The sequence below is a fragment of the Sceloporus undulatus genome, chromosome 6, assembly GCF_019175285.1.
Source record: "Sceloporus undulatus isolate JIND9_A2432 ecotype Alabama chromosome 6, SceUnd_v1.1, whole genome shotgun sequence".
Classification (NCBI taxonomy): Eukaryota; Metazoa; Chordata; class Lepidosauria; order Squamata; family Phrynosomatidae; genus Sceloporus; species Sceloporus undulatus.
The window spans coordinates 101,901,328-101,920,751 of NC_056527.1; the positions used below are offsets into that span (position 1 = coordinate 101,901,328).

The 19,424-nt window shown below is 40.6% G+C and overlaps 2 protein-coding genes across 6 annotated transcripts in view; both read left to right on the forward strand.

Annotated features, from left to right (window-relative positions):
* The first annotated feature begins 1,001 nt into the window (after positions 1 to 1,001).
* Positions 1,002 to 6,708, forward strand: LOC121933037 (erythroblast NAD(P)(+)--arginine ADP-ribosyltransferase-like). 2 transcript variants are annotated; one of them, XM_042472248.1, is made up of 4 exons: positions 1,002 to 1,214; positions 2,652 to 3,366; positions 3,928 to 3,963; positions 5,804 to 6,708. In XM_042472248.1, exons 1-4 carry the CDS (start codon positions 1,128 to 1,130, stop codon positions 5,815 to 5,817), a joined length of 852 nt encoding a protein of 283 aa, XP_042328182.1. In that variant the 5' UTR covers positions 1,002 to 1,127; the 3' UTR covers positions 5,818 to 6,708. The 2 variants fall into 2 exon arrangements, with proteins under 2 accessions (XP_042328182.1, XP_042328183.1); XM_042472249.1 differs by lacking the exon at positions 3,928 to 3,963.
* An 11,965-nt stretch (positions 6,709 to 18,673) lies between these two features.
* Positions 18,674 to 19,424, forward strand: part of LOC121933033 (von Willebrand factor A domain-containing protein 5A-like) — a 13,059-nt gene continuing 12,308 nt past the window's right edge. For all 4 annotated transcript variants that reach the window (XM_042472241.1, XM_042472242.1, XM_042472243.1 and 1 more), the window contains exon 1: positions 18,674 to 18,877. The gene's annotated coding sequence lies outside the window, so the exon portion shown is untranslated. The remainder of the gene's footprint in view (positions 18,878 to 19,424) is intronic.

A 19,424-nucleotide genomic window follows, 5' to 3' on the forward strand; every position in this document is an offset into this window, starting at 1 on the left:
CAACAACACTAACAGCAAAGGGCCAGAGAAAAGGGTGAAGTCAATATATACAATCCAGGGTCGTCAATGAAAAGGGGTAAGGGAAAGAATGATTTTTCATGGTGGGAAGACTTGGGAAAAGAAATATGTCTTCAAGTTCTTTTTAAAAAGACCTAAAGATGTGGTGGAGCGGACCTCGTCTGGGAGACTATTCCAGAATTTTGGGGCCATGACAGAAAATGCCCTCTCTGAGGTCCTCACATAGCGTGTCGCTGGGACCTCCAACAATTTCATCCCTGTTGACCGGAGTGTGCGGGGTGGATTATATGGGGAGAGGCGGTCCTCCAAGTACCCTGCAAGTATCCTCCAAGTATGGATGGTCAGAGTCTTCCATACCTTTAAAACATCTCACTCGGGTTGTATCCACACTGTAGAAACAATCCATGTTGACACCACTTTAACTACCATGGCTCAGTGCTGTGGAATTCTGGGATTGGTAGCTTTGTGAGGTATTTAGGCTTTTCTGTTACAAAGCTCTGGTGCCACAAATGAACAAATTCTAGAATTTCATAACATTGAGCCATTGCACTTAAAGTAGTCTCAGCCTGGATTATTTCTACAGTGTGGATGCAGCCTCAGTCAAATGTTTCAAAGCTACAAATTAATTTATCGCTTGTCTACTTGTAGTAACTTGGACCTGACCTCATCTATTATAGCTCAAAGAAGATCTTTCAAGGTTGAACAGGCACATGACTGAGATGGGTAAAATAGCGGACAATATCTACACCCCATTACAAAGTTGTTTTACTGATGCATTTTGTAACTGTCTTGTTATCTCCTTAGCAGCCAAAAAATCTGTGGTTTTATGTCAGTTGGGCCAACTGTTTTATCTGTAGTTTTTTTTTGTGTGTGTGGGTTTTTTGGGCTATGTGGCCAGAAGAGTTTATTCCTGATGTTTATCTGTGTTAAAGACTCTTAGAAACAGGCATCAAGAGGGTGCAGCCAGAGGGTGAAGAGGGAAGGTGGTCAATTGTCAAAAAAATCTTCTCAGTTCAGTTTGAGTCTTAATTGTCAACTTTGACTCCTAGAATTCACTATTCTAAATCTCGTAAGCTACCTGACACATCTCCTGCATACTTTTAAGTTTCATGCAGGGTATTAGGATGGCAAAGCCTCAAAATCTTGTCTTTGTTTTAGTTGCATTATTAATCTGGCCTTCTCAAATGGCTGTAAAGGTAAGTCTCATTGTCTTATCTTTCTTTTGGATGAAACGTGACTAGTTAGAGTAAAAAAAGTGGGGAGGGGGATGGTGAGTATCTTTTGGGAAGGAGAAATGGATTTACTGTGGCTAACCATGTGGGAGTCCTGGAGACAGGAATTCTATCAATGCTAAAGAGATGGCTGTGGCTAGTAAGGCCATCACCGTATTCAAGGAATTGATAAGTATGTGCACATACGTATAAAAGAGGGTGCAAGAGAATCTGAAGAGGAGATGCTGCCATATCTGTGGAGGCCTGCCATGTGTATAAGAAAGAAAGAAAGGATGGAGGAATGGATTGTTAAGGTTGCTGAGTTAGGCCGAATGGTCAAATTAACATGGGTTCTAGGAGATAAAATAAAGACTTTTTGAAAGATTATAAAACTTCTATGGATTTTTTGAGCAATAAGAAATCTAGTGTAGTCATCTGTGGCTTTAGTTACTAGTAATTTTAGCAACTGGATCTTTAATGGTAGAATAATATATTTCCCTCTTTTTTATTTTTCTTTTCATTACAGTCAGAAGGGGGGGGGGGGTTTGGAGCCCTACCGTGTATAAGTTGTATGCCTTTTCTTTTTTTCTTTCTTTCTTCTCTTTTTATTCCTTCTGTTTTTTGTACATTATTTAGAAATTAGACTGTTCATACTAAAAACTAATAAAATTAATCTAAACAAAAAGAATTTGGGGGGGGGGGGAAAGGGTTTTGCCTCATCTAAAGAGTTTCCATGGGCACAACAGACTCTCCTATTGTCCTGTTGTCATCTGTGTGTGAAGATAGTCGTGACAGAAGGGTTGGACTAGTGTACATCTTTACTTACATGTGGAGTAACATGCTTACCAAATACTTGAATAGGGATCCTGTATCAGACTTTTCATGAAGAGTCTCAATATTTCAGCTTCTAGTGTTGCATTAATGGAATCATGTATGATTAGATTCTTGCTCCTACAGTCTCCTGTACCTGTTTAACACATAAAATTGTCTGACTTGTGCAATTTGTCAATTTTGACTGTTTATTTTGGGTTTCTTAGTTTATCATTTAGTTTATCACTTTACTAATATAGTCCTTGTAACTGGTTTTTTAATTACCATGGAAATTGAAATGCATTTTCATTCAGGTTTCCTGTAATATATGCACTTTTGTATAGCCTTTCCACTGATGTATACACATGGTTATATGCACTTTACTCCCAGGTGATGAATCTCTACAAACCTGTTTCCCTTAATTTAACACATTAAATTACTGCATTTAAGGGCATATGGTGATGACAATGACACATTCATCCAAGAGTGGACTGGAGAGATTTCTTTGATGTTTAACAGAGCAGGGACTCTACTTTAAGATTAATAAATTTGCTTGTCTGTTTTCTGAGAGTGCAACATGACTAACGTTATACGATTATCCATTGATTTCAGACTAACTCCAATGAGAAGTCAACTGATACACCCAAACCTGAATTGAATATGGCATATGCCTCTCTTGATGATCAGTATAATGGCTGCATGGCAAATATGAAGAGCCTCTTGCCCTCACTTCATCGAAGTGAGCTTCAGGAATCTACACTGTATAGTGAAGCTTGGGTGAAAGCCCTGTTTAACTGGCAGGACAATCAGACATGGATGTATCCAAGGAATTTAGAAGAACTCTCTGAAGTGGCGGTCTATGCATATACTTTAGCATTCCCTCCACTCTATAAAGAGTTCAATTCTGCCACCCGCACAGCAGCAAAAGGAGCACAAGAATATGAGGCCTACCCTTTCAAGTCTCTCCATTTCCTATTAACCTGGGCAACAAGATTCTGGGGAAAGAAATTCAGGTGTCAGCGAGTCTACAGGGGGACCAGTGTGAAATTTTCTATTGGCCGCTACTTCCGGTTCGGGCAGTTCACCTCCACATCAGAGGATCCTGAAGTGGCTAGATATTTTGAGACAGTAACCTTCTTCAAATTGATCACCTGTAAGGGGATTGCTATAAGTGATAAGTCCTATTTTCAGCATGAGGAGGAAGTGTTAGTCCCTCCCTATGAGATGTTCAGGGTCAAGTCGATTAAAAAAACCTCAAGGAACAAGACTGTATTTGCCGTTTCTGTGGGAAGTTGCAGCAACCACAACTGTATTTTTGTGGGAGAAGGTAACTAAATGGAATTTACTAAGCCACTTAGTAAATCAGGGAGCTACTGTGGTGTAGTGGTTTGAGTATTGGACTATGACTGCAGAGACCAGGGACTTGACCACGGAAACCCACTGGTAGGCCCTGGTCATGTCACTCTCTCAGACTCAGAGGAAGGCAAAGGCTAACTCCCTCTGAACAAATCTAGCAAAGAAAACCTTGTGACTTATGGCCTTAAGGCTGGAAATGACCTGAAGGCACACAACAACAAATTGCAATTCAGCATTTCTCTCCCTGCAATCCCCCTCCCCCCAGATTTGGATTTGGTATAGGAGAATGCAAGTAAATCTCAGTTGGAGATTGAATACTGAAGATTATTCTTCCTCAAATATCATCTTAATTGAGTGAAGTCAAATCATGGGAGATGTATGTTTCTTGTGTAGGGGACATCACCAATTCTACTCTTATTTCTTTTTAACATAGTATATAATGTGGGATTCCACTCCCCACCCCCTTCTAAAGCTGAATGTGTTTAGAGAAACCATGGAATGAGCTTATTTTCTTTCTTTCTTTCTTTTACAGGTTCGAATCATACCAAGAGTTGTCATAACCATCAAGGTACATGCAACAGTGAGATATGATCATAGCTCTGGTGGGGAGGGACAAAAAGAACTTTTATAGTGGCTTTGGGGGGAAAAACGGTCAGGATTTCCAAGTTTTTCCATTAGTTCTCCAAGAGTTACAGGACAGTGTGGAAATTGATCAGCTAAACATTAAAGGTGGACTTTTCTTTGCTTGCAGGATGGTTATGGCAAATGAAACATACCTTGATTTGCTTTTTTTTGTATTGAATTGCCTGCTTGCCTACCTTTTACCTGGATATTTTTTTTTGTTTTGAAAATTTGACATACATCTCTCAGTAAAGTCCATTCTACTATATCTGTGAAAACACAGATTTTGCAATCATGGATGATGTTTACATTAGTATTACATTAATATAATGAATACACACATAGCAACTGATGTATTTAAAAAGAAAATATCATGGGGTGGATGCAGTTTTACTATTAAGGCATGTGAAATTATTATTTTAGGTAGCAGATTAGAAAGATATTTTCCTGATTCCAAATTTCCTGGGCAAGAGAAAAGGTCTGAGTGCAAATCTCTATCTTAGGTGAGGTACAGACCACCAGAAAGAGGCGCCTCTCCAGCGCCTCTCTTTGCTCCGCAGGAGCACCACAGCAACCAAATTGCACGGTGCAGCTGTGGAGCAAAAAAGAATCGCCCGGAAGCGGCTCCTTTTTATGGCACCACAAAATGCCAGAGATGGCACAGTGACGTCACAGCTGTGCTGCCCCTTCTGGAAGTGGTGCAGCTGCTATGTCACCATTGCGTGCCCCATTTGTTGGGTGTGCTGCAGCTGCAGCGCCCTCGTTACGTGCAAGGGTTGCCAGGCGTGTGGGCGCTCCACCCACCAGGCAGCCCTTGCACATGACGAGGGCGCCGAAAAGGCCCTTCTGTTCCAGGCCTTAGCTAGCAGAACCGCCCCTTTAGCTAAGTGTCCTTTGATTTCCAAACAGGACATCAATCCAGGTCCCAACCAGGTCCCAGATGCACTCTGCCAACACTTTTTAGAAGCCAGAAAGCTTCCTGACTTCTAAAAAGTGCTGGCAAAGCATGGTTTGGACCCGGGCTGATGGTGGCTGGTGATTCAGCGGTGATTTAGTGTGCGATAATCCTCGCCTCCATCCTGCATCCCAGGAGGCTAGAGCTGGTTTAAAATGCTGAGTGATAAGCTTCTTTGTGTGTATATGTTTATATGTTTAAATCACAAGATGTGGACAACTCTGTTCAGTACATCACAAAGGAGCATCCCTAGGTCTCAGATCCTCAGGTGATCCTGAACTGGCAACCCTATTTAAATTACCAGTTTGATTTAGGCCTTGTGGTGTTATTCCACTGTCAGGTTTTTTTTTAATGCACAGTAAATGCATATTTATTTTGTATTGGTTGTGCATACAGTCCACATTTTTTCCTAACACATTATTTATATATTAAAGAAATCCAATTCACTGCATTAAAAAAGATAGGCTTTTGTTATTAAGTGGCTTTCAAGGACCCTCCCCCCCCAACGTAGCAATAGCATTTACATTTCTGTACTGCTTATCAGTAAACTCAGCAGTCTGTAAGAAGTTGTAACTCAATGGCCTCCAACAAACTGGGTGCTCATTTTACTGATTTATGAAACAATGGAAGGCTGAATCAACCTTGGAGCCCTGGGGTCAAACTTACAACCTTCTGGCTACAGTACCAGCATTTAACCACTGCACCACCAGGGTTCCCTGAAGTTTCTGTCAGGAGCTAGGTCATTGTCTAATAACTCTGAGGTTTTGCAATGTGTATTTAGAGCAGACACACTCCTTAACACTTGATTGCACTTTCTCTCTTCCCTCTGCAGTGCTGTATTTGTGAAGCCACATCTTGCCAGCAACCAAAGATTCCAGCCTATCAAGACTTAAGCTTAGCAAGGGCCTCTGCAAATTTCCCATTGTCTTTGTTTGTGTGTATGCATGGATCAGGCTGCATTTACACTGCAGAATTCATGCAGTTTGACACTGCTTTAATTGCCATGGCTCAATGCTATAGAATTCTGTGATCTGTAGTTCTGTGAGACATCTAGCCTTCTCTGTCAGAGAGCTCTGGTGCTACAACAAATGACAAATTCCGGGATTCCAGGGGCTGGATTCATGACAGTTAAAGTGGTGTCAAACTGCATTAGTTCTGCAGTGTGGCAGCAGCCCTAGACTCTAATGATGGCTCAAAATGTCCCCATCAATTTAGTTGTCCTTTTATAGGTGACAAAATAGCAAGTAGCAGGGAGAGGAGTTTAGTTGTTTTTGAAAGTGTTCAGTTTAGACTCCAGCAGTTGGAACAACAATCCTCTGTGAAGATGGCAGTTGCCCTTTCCTTTTCTGAGCTCCACTGAGGATGACAATATATGAAAAAGGATTATCCTCACCCCCCTCTCCCTGTTATAGTCTGAGGGAGAAATAAAAATGGCAACTGCCAGCTACACTGAGAAATATTGCTGCTGATGGTGGGACAAGCACTACCACAAAGGAGGTGGCAGTGGCTGAGAAAGATAAACTGGGTTTATATTTTTCAAGGCTACTCTTCTCTCTCTGCTTCACTTGCCATTTTGACCCAATAATCTTCAATCAGACTCAATGTAATAAGATACATAAATAGGATTTTCAAAATCAGATTTTTGGATTGTCTCTTCCTATTTTCTACTGCTTCGCAATTTCAAAAAGCTTCCCTATCTTTTTTTTTTTACTGACAGGAATGTGACTTATTGTTGTGTGCCTTCAAGTCATATAGCGACTCTAAGGTGAAACTATCATGGGGTTTTCTTGGCAAGATTTGTTCAGAAGGGGTTCATGCTTGCATTTGCCTTCTTCTGAGTATGACTTGCCAAGGTCACCCACTGGGTTTCTGTAGCTGAGTGGGAATTCAAACCCTGATTTTCAGAGTCCTAGTCCACACCACTAGACCAAGCTGGACTATACATGCAACTATATTGTCAATATCCATGGACTAACTTCTTTTCTTACTTCCATGTCTTGTCCATGCCCAGATTCAATTATTTTCTTTCCTTTTGTTTTGTAATTGGTAAAATCAACCATTTCTCCCTCCAGAAACGTTCCCTCCACTCTAGCCAGTATGCCTAATAGTTGTAGATGATGGGAGCTGTAGTCCAACAATATCTGGAGGTTTGTGGGTTTCCCACCCCTGACTTAAGGCATGCTTGAATGTTAGGTATAACAAAGATTAGTATTTAAGTAAGTTAATGCAAAATGCAAAGTTCATATTCCCAGACATGTATACCAGAATGTCAGTGTGTCATGTCAGATGAATGGCCTGCAAACCCAGTGTAGCATCATGGCTTGCCACAGCACCTAGCCTTGGCACAGCATGCAGAACATCCCAGTGCAGGGTTATCATATGTTCTCCTTTTCCCAGGCATGCCCTCTTTTTCAGAGCTAAGATTTATCTCTGTGGGTGGATTTTTAAAATGTCCAGGTTTTCTTACAAAGTCCGGAGTAGAGAAAGTGAGTGATCGGATACTGTAATTGAGGAGGAAGAAGAGAGACATGCCATGTTATAGCCCCCAAAGCAGCCAACCTGAGACCCAATGGGGGTTACTGAGTGACTTGCTGGCTTCCAGACGACCCAGATGTCAAGTTTTTGCTGATCATCTTGACTGGTCTGAGTAATTTTGTTTTCTAATTCTCCAAGCCCCAGTTGCTGGTTCCATGTATCTCCCTTTTTTTGCTTTTCAAAATATGGTCACCTGTATGGAATATTATATGGAAAATATTTGCCATGCCTCTCCGATTCTGAACTTACACTGCATGTTCAAATATGCCAGATGATTACTTTTGTAATCATAAGGAATTTGGGGGATGTTGTCTATTTATTGTTAATTAAAAAAAACAAACCATTTCAAGCAGTACCAAATAGAAGATGACTGAACAGCTGCCAGTAGCCTTCATTTTTCATTCCAATCAGCTTACCTAAGAGAGAAAATGTAGCCAATGAAGATCCGGAGAAGCTTCCAGGAAAAAAAAATCTATTAGGACTATGGAAAAGTACCAGATATTCAGGGTAAAGCAGAAGGAGGTCAGAAAAGAGATCAGAGTAGGGATGGGCGAATTGTGTCCTATGGGCCACAATATGGCCTATGGACCTCCTTTGGAGGTCGCTGAAGCTCCCCAACAGTTTCTTAAGTCCCCAAGCCCCAATTATAAAAAAATTCTTCAAGCAAAGGAGCCTGCTCTATTTTAACATTGAAAGAACAAAATAAGATGGGAATGGACTGACTTAAGACTTCTTTTGTTGCTTTTTGTGTGTAAAACAGAAAACTTTTTCTCAGTTACCTTGGCTTTTGATAGCACATAATAATAATAATAATAAAAAATTCTGCAATGCAAACCTATGTTGTTGTTTCTTTTTATCTTCGCACCTCTACAATTCCTGTTGATAGTATACTATAGAAAGGAAAGAGAAAGGAGAAAAGGGAAAACCCTTGTTAGTACTGTATTTCTTAATAACAATTGTTATTATTAAGGGCAGGGTTATAGCTAAAGACAAGAGAGTCTTTCAGTCTCCAGATTTCTACCACTGCTGTAACTTAAAACTTCCATTGAGCATTCAGAAATACTGTACAGTTTAGGCATTAAAAGAAAACAGGCAGGAAAAGTTAATAAGGAAATGTGAAAACAGCGAATATAAGAGTTTTCTCTGTGAGTAATTTTCAACATCTCACTCCACAATGCTAGAAAATTGGGACCTAAAGGAACATTTTATGGGGGGGGGGTTAGTTAGAGGGGCAATGCTCCCCTTTAGATACACCCCTGGCCCAGTGAAATGCCCCAAAGAAGCCAGGTTTTGGTGAAACAGAGGAGGCTATCAGTTATTGAAGTTTTCAGGAACTTCATTATATTGTTACTGCTTTACACACTTTGTATTTATGATATTGACGTCTTGCTGATGTTTTCTTGTTCTTTCTTGCAAAAATTTGATAGTAAAAATCAAATCAAAGATGAAAACTGAAATGCAGATGGCAAAACAATGTCAAAGTGTGCTATAGACTGGAAAAATTATCAATGAGGAAGAACAGACAAGCTAGAAGAGGTTAAAGCAGTATGTTTTTGCTTGAGCCTACTGGGAAGGATAAGATTCCACTTCCTCCTATCCTCTCTCTTCTAATGAGTTAATGAAGTGCAAATTACTTTTGCACTTTGAATTCAGTTTGTAGCATTGAAGTAAGCTGGGGGCAAGGGGAGAAAGTGAGAGGAGACAAGAGAAGCTGGGGCATTTTAAAAGCAGCCAAAAATGTGGGACAACAAAGGATTAACAGTGACTGTCCCTGCCAAATCACAGCAGTTGGAGCATATGGAGGAAGCTTTTCAGTTATAATTGGTCACATTTGAATTTACTCAGGCTTGGCTGACATAGGCTCCATACAGACAGGCCAAAATAAAGCTGCTTTGGGTCACTTTGGAGGTATGCTGTTTCAGTGATGCATGTGTAGTAAGAGTCTGGAAGCTGTGCCAAAGCTGTGCTCTAGTCCTTAGGACTGGATCGTGGCTTTGGCGTGGCTTCCAGACTTAGTACACATGCATCATTGAAACAGCATACCTCCAAAGTGACCCGAAGCAGCTTTATTTTGGCCTGTCTGTATGGGGCCTTACTTTTTTTTTAATGACAATTGTTAGAGTCCCACAGCCAGCAGTTTGACAACTTATGTTTTTGGATTACAGATAGCCATGTCTTTCCTAGCCCTAAGTTTAACACTCTTTTCATGCAAACAAATGAGCACGTAAAATAATATAGTTCCACAGGAAAAGGCCATGCCAAATATATAAGGAAAACAGGATCTGGAAAAATTACTTTTTTTTTTTGCAAACACCTTTTTTTTAAAAAAAACAACAACCCTGAATCATTCAGTCAGCAATGCTAATGGCGCTGCTGACTGTGGAATTCTGGGAATTGCAGTCCAAAAGAATAACTTTCTGAAGCTGTAAATAAACTGCATACAGTAAGTCAGTATTAGTGACTTACTTCAGTATTACCCTGTCAACCCACTGATGTCCAAGGGAATTTTGCACAAGGGAAGAAAACATGTACAATATATGGGTCACACAACATAATTGGATTTGCATTGAAATGTGTTCACTTTTAACTTCAGAGTTATGTGGAATTAATTTTAAAAAAATACTAGTTAGCAATGCAGTACGCAGGCTTATACAAGCAGTTAGAATTTCTTAAAAGTTATTTAAAATACTTATAATAATTACTTTCCAGTATCTTTATGAGCACACACTGTGTTATATTATAAAACACACATAAATGGTGAGGTCACCCACTTTGTAACGACAGAAGTAACTAAGCACAGGTGCTTCTGTACTGTAACAATTTCTATTGTAATGAATTTATTCCTTTGGGACTTTGTGTGGAACTACAGCTGCACTTTACCCACCCTTGCGGTATAGTAAAGAGAGCACCCAAACATTGCAAAACAGTCTTGGTGCATTTTAAAGTGAAGTTATTTATTTGTTATTAACATATTTATACTTCTCCCTATATTCAAAGATCCAGTAGCAGAGTTCAATATAAGTTGCTTGAACAAGGAAAGTATAATACCATCCAATGAACATTCTCAGTACACTGGAAATGATTGCGTAGTCTAAAATTACCCAACAGCAAGTCTGCTTAAAGGAAGTCCTGCTTCAATATGCCATTTAGGCCTGAATTTTCCAAACTATAGAAGCATGTCTTACACTTCATCCTCTTACCGTAATTATATACCTAGCACAAAAGAAACTCAGAGGCGTTTGAAGGTTTATGTTTTAAGACACTTTATTTTTTTTAATTTTGTCTCAAGCACTGAGTTAAAAACTGTTGCATGAGAAATCAGCCACAGTCAAGGGAAAGTTTCAAAACTTTTTTTTTCCTGGCTAGGCTGTTAGATGCTCCTTTATGTCACTTCTGTCATCAGCTGTGGCAGCTCCTTGTTGATATTATTAAACTAAAATGTGTGCAAGGCAGCACCTGTGTCCAGGGGAGGGGAAGAGCTGCTCTTTACTTTGTAACACCTAATAATTAGCTACTTGGTAAAGTTCATTCCAAACTTAGTTTGCATGTCTGATACGGCCTCTAATTAAACTCTTTGCTGAATCTGTCTGTGACAATTATACCTAATTACAAGCTTTGCACCCTTGTTTGCGCTTTGGAGAGATGTCCCATAGGGAGTTCGCACTAAAGAGAAAGAGAAGTATTCAGGTAAACCCAAGTTACAGGGAAAGTTAATACAGGAGTTTTTGTGCTGTTGGCTCCAGGAAGATTAGAAAGTTCCTTTCAATTTGGGGGTCATTCTCCCTTTTGATTTTGCTAACCATGTTATGCAATGAGGACACACTGACTTGTGCTTCCTATACCTGCATTGTATGCTAAGCATGTTCATTTATGTTATTTGAATCAGTAAAGGAAAATTACACAGAACGTGTGGCAACTGGTAGCTCCCATGTCAGTGAGACAGTAATCCACTTTGGAGTCTAAACTTTAAAAGAACTGTCCAAGGTTCTGATCCTATTTTGGGGATAGGGATCAGCACCTTGCATAGCTCCTTTAAAATCTAGATGAAAACCTGTAGTGGATTTGTTCTCCATTGACATGTAATTTGCCAGCTGTCACTACACACAGCTAAATGGACCTCCATATGTTGTCAGACTGCAGCCCTCATCATCCCTAGTCAGCATAGCTAGTGGTGAGGGATGATGGCAGTTGCACAGTTCAACAACATCGGGGCAGAGATCAAATCTTGCCCACCCCTAATCTTTCATGTATTTCATAATCTTTAATCTCTTCATGCAAAAGTTCATGTACGAAAACAGAAGACGAAACAGGAAGCATCCATATCTGATTGAAAACACTGGTAATCTGTTGTTATGATAACCCATAGCCTTCTATTTTAATACCATAAATATTGTGAGGTTCACCCCTCCATGACCCTGAATGTAGACCCCATAAGCTCTCAAGCAAAGGATCACATCGGTAGTTTAGGAGTTGCAAAAGGGCTGATTCACTCACACACACCCCAAGAAGGTGAGCAAATTCTAAAAAGAAACCATATACCAATTTCCAGGTGCACTGTTTGTGGGAAAGTAAACTTAAATTGAATCCAAATAAAACGGAGGTACTTGTCATAGGCAATCCCAATCTGGGTATGGTGATAAGCTCCCCAGTTCTGGGTGGGGTCACACTTCCCCTAAAGGACTGTGTTCGTAGCTTGGGGGTGCTCCTGGACTTTTCGCTTCACCTTTCGTTCCAGGTGGACGCGACAGCCAGGAGTGCCCACTATCATCTCTGGCTGATTCGCCAGCTACGACCCTTCCTGGAACGGGAAAACCTTGAAACGGTTGTACACTCCCTGGTAACCTCTTGTCTCAATTTCTGCAATGCGCTCTACATGGGGCAACCCTTATGCCATGTTCGGCAGCTGCAACTGGTCCAAAACATGGGAGCCAGATTGGTGACTGGGAGTTCCAAGTTTGATTCTATCACACCCATTCTAAAATCCCTTCACTGGCTACCTATTAGCTTCTGGGCACAGTATAAGGTGTTGGTCATTACCTATAAAGCCCTATATGGCCTGGGTTCAGTTTACCTGAGGGAATGTCTCCTCCCATATAATCCTTCCCGCACTTTGAGATCCTCAGGGAAGAATCTACTACAGTCAGAGAGAACTAGACTGGTAACTACTTTCCAGAGGACATTTTCTGCTGCGGCTCCAAAAATCTGGAACGATCTGCTGAACGAGATCCAGCAACTAACATCTTTGGAGGCCTTTAAGAAGGCAATAAATACGGATCTCTTCCCAAATTGATTCCCTAATCTCACTCTCCACTTGCTGAAATTGTTCACTTTGGACTGATTTGTTCTTGACTGATTTTATTGCTCATTGTTTGGGAATTGCTTTTAATGTTAATTTTAGGTGTGGGGGGGAGGGAGTGGGAATCTGGAGTCTAGTGTACTTTTATCTACCATTTCTGTGCCTTTGATTTTATTGTTTTCTCTTTTATATGCTGTTACCCGCCTTGATCCAACACAGGGAGAGGTGGGTTATAAATTATTATTATTATTATTATTATTATTATTATTATTATTATTATTATTACCTAAAGCAGGAATATGTTCATTTACATTTGATTCTCACCTCAGAAGCCTCCACCCCAGGCGATTACCTCATAGAATTTGGACTATTGGCCATGGGACCCCTGGTTCATTGCCCCAGATGGGGTTCCCCCATAAATCCCCCAAATTTCATATGCTCCATGAACTAGTTGGTTCACAGGCAGACTCTGTTACTCAGAATGCCACTAGACCCAGCTCATCGTTGCCCTCTGAGCACTTAGCAACAGCCAAGTCCCATATCCCAAGTTACCAAAAACCGCATCTACAAAAACTGATAATTATCACTATCAGTGGAGTCTTTTTCTATTTCCATGTAACTCCTTTATTTCTTAGCTTCTTGTGTGCCCATGTGAGAGTATGTAAAATTGTATGTGTTTATTTGTTTAATAAAATATAGCTTGATATAGGAACTCTGCCTCTGCAGTTCTTTGCCTCCCCACCTCTGTAAACATTGGGACAGTATCCAGAGGCTGCTTGTAAGTCAGTCATAATTTCAGCTAAATATAAAATCCCCTAGACTTCATAGTAACACTGTCTATCACCGTGGGTTCTCACTTCTCTCTACAAATGCCATGTTTTGCTTGATCAATATCATTGGCTGAACCTAATGATGCTTCCTATTTCACCTCTCTGCTTTGGGGAAAAGAAACAGGGTGGCTATTTATTAATTTATTATTTATTGGATTTATATCTCGGCTTTCCACCCCCTTCTGATCTTTTTCTCATTTGCTTTAATAAAATTGCATCTAGACCTTCCCCTTGCTCTTCTGCCTGTTTTCTGTATCTAGACTTTTATCTTGCTCTTCTGCCTGTTTTCTGTTTAATCAACTTTAATCTTATCTCCCTTTTCTTAGAACATGTTCTGGCATACTCGATTACATCTCTGTCAAAGTTTGTGTTAGTTTCCATTGCAGGCCTGGCCTCTCCTTTAGGCAAAAGGAAGCACTTGCCTCAAGTGATCCTGAGCTAAATCCTTATGCAAAGGGATTTGTTGCACCTTTGAGACTAACTGAAATAAAGAAACTGGTAGCATGAGCTTTCATAGACTTGAACCTACTTCCTCAGATGCATGTGGAAATGAATCCTGTGGGGGAAGCTTCTAATAATAATAAATAATAATAAAAATTTTATGTGTATACCGCTTTTCTGTCTGATCAAAGCAGTTCACAATACAATACAATACAGTACAGTCACTGGATAGAATCATTTTGTTTCAAGCAGCAACAATATCTTGATCCATCTCTTTCTAGTTCTCTGATTAAGTCTTTCTTTATTAACTTCACAATAGTCCCCCCCCCCCCCCCGGGTTTATCACACACCGTTTAAAGCAACTTACTCCATTCACATTTAATTTTGAAGCTAGATCTTATTGCATACACTGGGGTACCAGCCTCTCTTATATGGCATCTTTTCAAAAATGGCAGACTCCTGGTTTTGAAAAGATGCTGGATAATCACAGCTGGGACCTGGGCTGCAACCAGGTTGCACTCGCCTGGTCCCTGCCAGGCTACATTATTTCTAATTTTTACCTATGGTTGTGAAAGCTGCAGACTGAAGAAAGTTGAAAGGAGGTGAATCAACTCATCTGAAATGTGATACTGGAGGAAAGTTCTATGAAGACCATGAACTATCAAAAATACAAATAAGTGGCTCCATGAGCAAAACAAGCTTTGACTTTTCCCTAGAAGTCAAAATGACTAAAGTGGGATTTTCTGCATGCTTTCACCTTCAAAGCTCCTTCAACCACCAACTGTCCTGATTTGACAGGGACAATCCCTAGAAATTTTCATTTGTCCCTCTTTTTCAGCTGGTTTTAAAATGTCACAGTTTTTCTCTCCTCCCACTTTTTTCCTATGTCCTTCATTGACTTCAATTCCTGAAAACTGAGTTCAAAGTGCAAAAGTAGTTTGCATTCACATGACTGAGTAGAGGGAGTGATGAAGGTGCAGTCTTACCCTTGCCAGTTGGCTCAGGCAAAAGGACACTGCGGCAGCCCCTGCTTTCTTACTAATAATGCCCATCATCACAGCCATATCCTAATATTGCTTGGTCATATGTGTTCCAGTTCTCCTCTGTAAAATGTTGTCTTGTATGTAATGAACAGCCAGGGGTGCTACAGAAATAGCGTAGTTTGACACCAGTTTAACTACCATGGCTCCATTCTATGGAATCATGGGAGTTGTAGTTTTGTGAGGCACCAGCACTCTTTGGCGGAGAAGACTTAGTTTTTTGTGGGGGTTTTGGGCTATGTGGCCATTTTCTAGAAGAGTTTATTCCTGACATTTCGCCAGCATCTGTGGTTGGCATCTTCAGAGAATGCATTCAGCATTCTCTGAAGATGCCAGCCACAGATGCTGACAAAACATCAGGAATAAACTCTTCTAGAACATGGCCATATAGCCTGAAAACCCCACAAAAAACTATGGATGCCGGCCTTGAAAGCCTTTGACTTTACAAGATTAAAGACTGTTTAAAACTACAAATCACAGGGTTCCATAGGATAGAGCTATAGCAAAGTGGTGTCAAACTGCTTTATTTCTACAGTTTAATGCACCCAAGGGAAGAAAGCTCATGGGCTTGGAGGTTAGAGAATGGATCCTGGCAGATACCTGCTGCTGCTTTTGCAGCCTGTGAACAGACACCTTCTTAATATGATAACTTTTGTTTTCTGGTACTGCTGCTTTTACAAAATATTCAGTATTTTACATTGTTTTTGTGATAAACCACAGGGTTTGGCATTATGACACAGAAGACCACACTGGGGTGCTGTTGGCTAACTTTTTCTCTACAGTACAAAGCTTCCTTTTCTCAGTTGCAAGAAATGCACCCTGTCAAAACCTATGCTTCAGAAGGAAACCCTTCGGAGCTCTTGTTATGTAGAGTGTATATAGGAAGATCACCTAACAGCGAGTAAGTAGCATTTAACATGCAAACCATTACAAGCCATTGCAGCAAAGCACTAAAATGTATTCCCATCATTTCTGTGCAGGCTGCAGGATGAGTGGTGGTTTCTGATGAGTGATAACTGTAAGCACAGAATTTGGAGAAAGGACAAGATTATTGTACAGAAGTTGGTGTATAAAAAATATGGTTTTGAATATTTTTTGGTGATATGGATATTGCACTGTTGCTATATGGACTGGCCTGAGTGTAAAGTCATCACCAAATAAAACTACTAAATCACTAAGAAAATTGGAAGCCATGAATATCACTAATCACTGTAATAGCAGAAGATGGAAGTTACATAAATACAGATAAAGATGAACTATAAAAATTCAACTATATTAATACATTTTAAAATTCAGACCTAAGTATTTTATTTTCTTCCTTCTTTTCTGTTCTTTCACCTCCTTTCTTCCTAGGTATTCATTTCCTCAGCTCATTTGAACACTTAAATCAAGTATTCAAATGAGGGCAAAGTGCAGGCTTGCGGATGTTGTTCAATTGCAGTTCCCAGCAGTCCTTGCCAGCATGGTCAATGGTGAAATATAGTGAGAGTTGCAGTCTCGCAACATCTAGAGCAGTGGTTCCCAACCTGTGGGTTGGGATCCCTTTGGGGGTCAAAACAACTCTTTCACAGGGGTCTCCTAAGACCATCGGAAAACACATATTTGCATGTAGCAATGAAAACAATTGTATGGTTGGGGGTCACTATAACATGAGGAACTGTATTAAAGGGTCATGGCATTAGGAAGGTTGAGAACCACTGATCTAGAGTATATCACAATTCCCATCCTGTCTTAAACAGTCCTTAGGAGTTCCATAGAGCTATATTTTGACTTCCTTTTCGGATGCTGTAGACTTCAGTTCTGCTAGATGGTCCCTAGTCACCCTGACCCTGCAATATATGCTGAGCCATTGAGGTTTATTGGTTTTAGCTTCTGTTCAGACCAGAGAAATGGGTCAGGATATTGCACCCATTTATCACTACACCACAGTTACTTTTACTGCTTAGACATAAACAGCTTAAATGTACCAGATCCTGTCTGATCTTTGAATCTAAACAGGGTCAGTCCTGGTTAGTATTTGGATAGGAGATCACCAATGAATATCAGGTGCTGTGGGCTATATTTCAGAAGAAGGAACTTTACTATACCATCTCTGAGTTTTTCTTGCCTAAGGAAACCGTGTGACAGCCATAAGTTGACAGTCAATGTGAAGGCATGTACTCACACAATAAATGTTATTTCCTAATCACTTTAGCAATCGGACATATTACTAGGAACAATATCTGCATCTGAGGAAGCAGACGAAGTCCGTAAAAGCTAAAACTTTTGCAAAGTTAGGGCCGGTATATATCGGCAGGAAGTGGTGTGGCGGCGGCAATACTAAGGGTCAGGAGCGCGCAGCAACCACATGCTCCCGAGCCCTAGTTTGTGTGGATGGCACCATCGTTATACGATGCTATTCACACAGTGCGCGTATAGATTACATCACATGCATGCCACATCCAAACGTGCATGAAGTAACTGACGGCGCAAGATGGAAATGGCGCCTTGGCGGTGTCGCAGGAAGGAGCTCCATTTTGGAGCTCCTTTTTACTGCAGATTGTTGCTGGGGCCTTGCGGTTGCCACAGCAATGATCCGAAGAAGAAAGGGAAGGCTTCTGGCCATCCCTTTCTTCTCATCTGTACCGGGCCTATGTTTCAACGATGCTACAAGATCCCACTGCATCTGCAGTAACGTGTTACTTTTTGGGATAATTATGACATAATGACAATTCCCCCCCCCCAAAAGAATAACAATACATAACCCCATTAATTTCTCCTATATAGAGAATAATCTTTATCTTTTATTTCTTTTTCTGGGTTGAGATTACTTCCTTGGGGCCCCTTGAAGCATTTTTGTTCAGTCCTATGGCTTTTTAAACAACCTTTTATCCTCCCATCCCCACTGAAAGGAGCAGCATTTTCCTCCATCTCCATCTGAGGAAGCAGGCCCATTTGGAAGAGTAGAAATGATCTATGTGAGATAACAACCTCTACCTACTGGACAGAATTTGGACAGTTACTTTTTAAAAGTAATTTAAGAAATTACTTTGTTATCAAGGAAACAAAGTAACAAAAAATAACAAAAAAGGATCTTTAAAAACATGTACTTATTCTTCCACTCTCATCCTTACTGGTAACATGTTCTTGGAGGGTGGTGGGGATGCTTTCAAAGCTTATATGACAAATTACTTTTTTTTAAAAAAACCCCACAACTTTCCAAATTCTGTCCAGTGTGTAGAGCTTTGTATGCCACACAGATCATTTCTGGTCTTCCAAATGGGCCTGCTGCTTCAGGAGAGCTGGGGGAACATGCTGCTCCATCACTGTCATCCAAGCAACACTCAGCTAGTGGTCCAGTCAGTTTGTGTATATGGATTGGGATAAAAGCAGAAGTGGGATGCCCCCTGGGTCAGCTTTGGAATGGATTCTCTCTTTTGAGACTGTCTAGGGGAGAAAATGATTCACATCCTTGGGAAGCTGTGGTGATCTATTGCTCTGCAGAGAGAGGAAGACATTTTCCAAATTGCATTAGTGCCCAGTCTTTGGCCTCCTTTCTTACTGCGGGTATTGCTGCAGTCTCTGCTCTGCAAAGCAGTGTGATGATATCTGCACATATTGGCAGGCATTCCCAGCCAGGGGTGGGGATAAGAGGACTCATTGCAATGCTGATGCTGCCAAGGAAACAGAAGGGGGAAAAATCACAAAGTGTATGACTTCCCTGGAGTCCAGCTAAAAGGAGAGCTGTAGAATCCGCAGTAACTACAAACCCTCAGTCCATCACGGTGAGTAGCTTCCTTTTTTCTTATTCTAACATTCAGCACACCAAGCTGTACTAGTCAAAAACTGGTCTTCACTTGAATCTATGCATTTGGAATCGTCATTTAAAGTGTATGTCTGTTTTGCTGTACAAATCAATAATAGGTCACAGTCATTCAACTTGGTGTGAAACAAACACAAAGGCAGCAGTAAGGTTTGGGGCCTAACCTGTTAGCATGGTTTTGACCAAGTGTGTTATATGGATTTAGGCTGAAAATCTAATTTTTGGGGTGTGTGCTAATTTAGGCCCAGATTATTTTTTCATAAATTGCTGCACTGGCTCCATTTGGATTTGGAACTTGGTATGAGAAAAATTTCAAGGCTGCTCATTTCTACCAGTTAAATATGTAATTGTTTCTTCCAGATCACAAATGAAATAATCAGGATCAGACTGGTTGTTATGAGTAGATTTTTGTGTCTTTTGTCAATACTGTATAGTCCCACCATCCCATGGAGGCTATCCTTTTCCTCTAAGTCAGTGGTTCCCAACCTTCCTAATACCATGACCCTTTA

Excerpts from the sequence above, each read along its gene's own strand:
- LOC121933037 (XM_042472248.1), top strand. The coding sequence starts at position 1,128 with ATGCAGGGTATTAGGATGGCAAAGCCTCAAAATCTTGTCTTTGTTTTA. Across the intron at positions 1,215-2,651 it reads CTTCTCAAATGGCTGTAAAG|ACTAACTCCAATGAGAAGTC; the intron begins GTAAGTCTCATT and ends CATTGATTTCAG. Across the intron at positions 3,367-3,927 it reads CTGTATTTTTGTGGGAGAAG|GTTCGAATCATACCAAGAGT; the intron begins GTAACTAAATGG and ends TTTCTTTTACAG.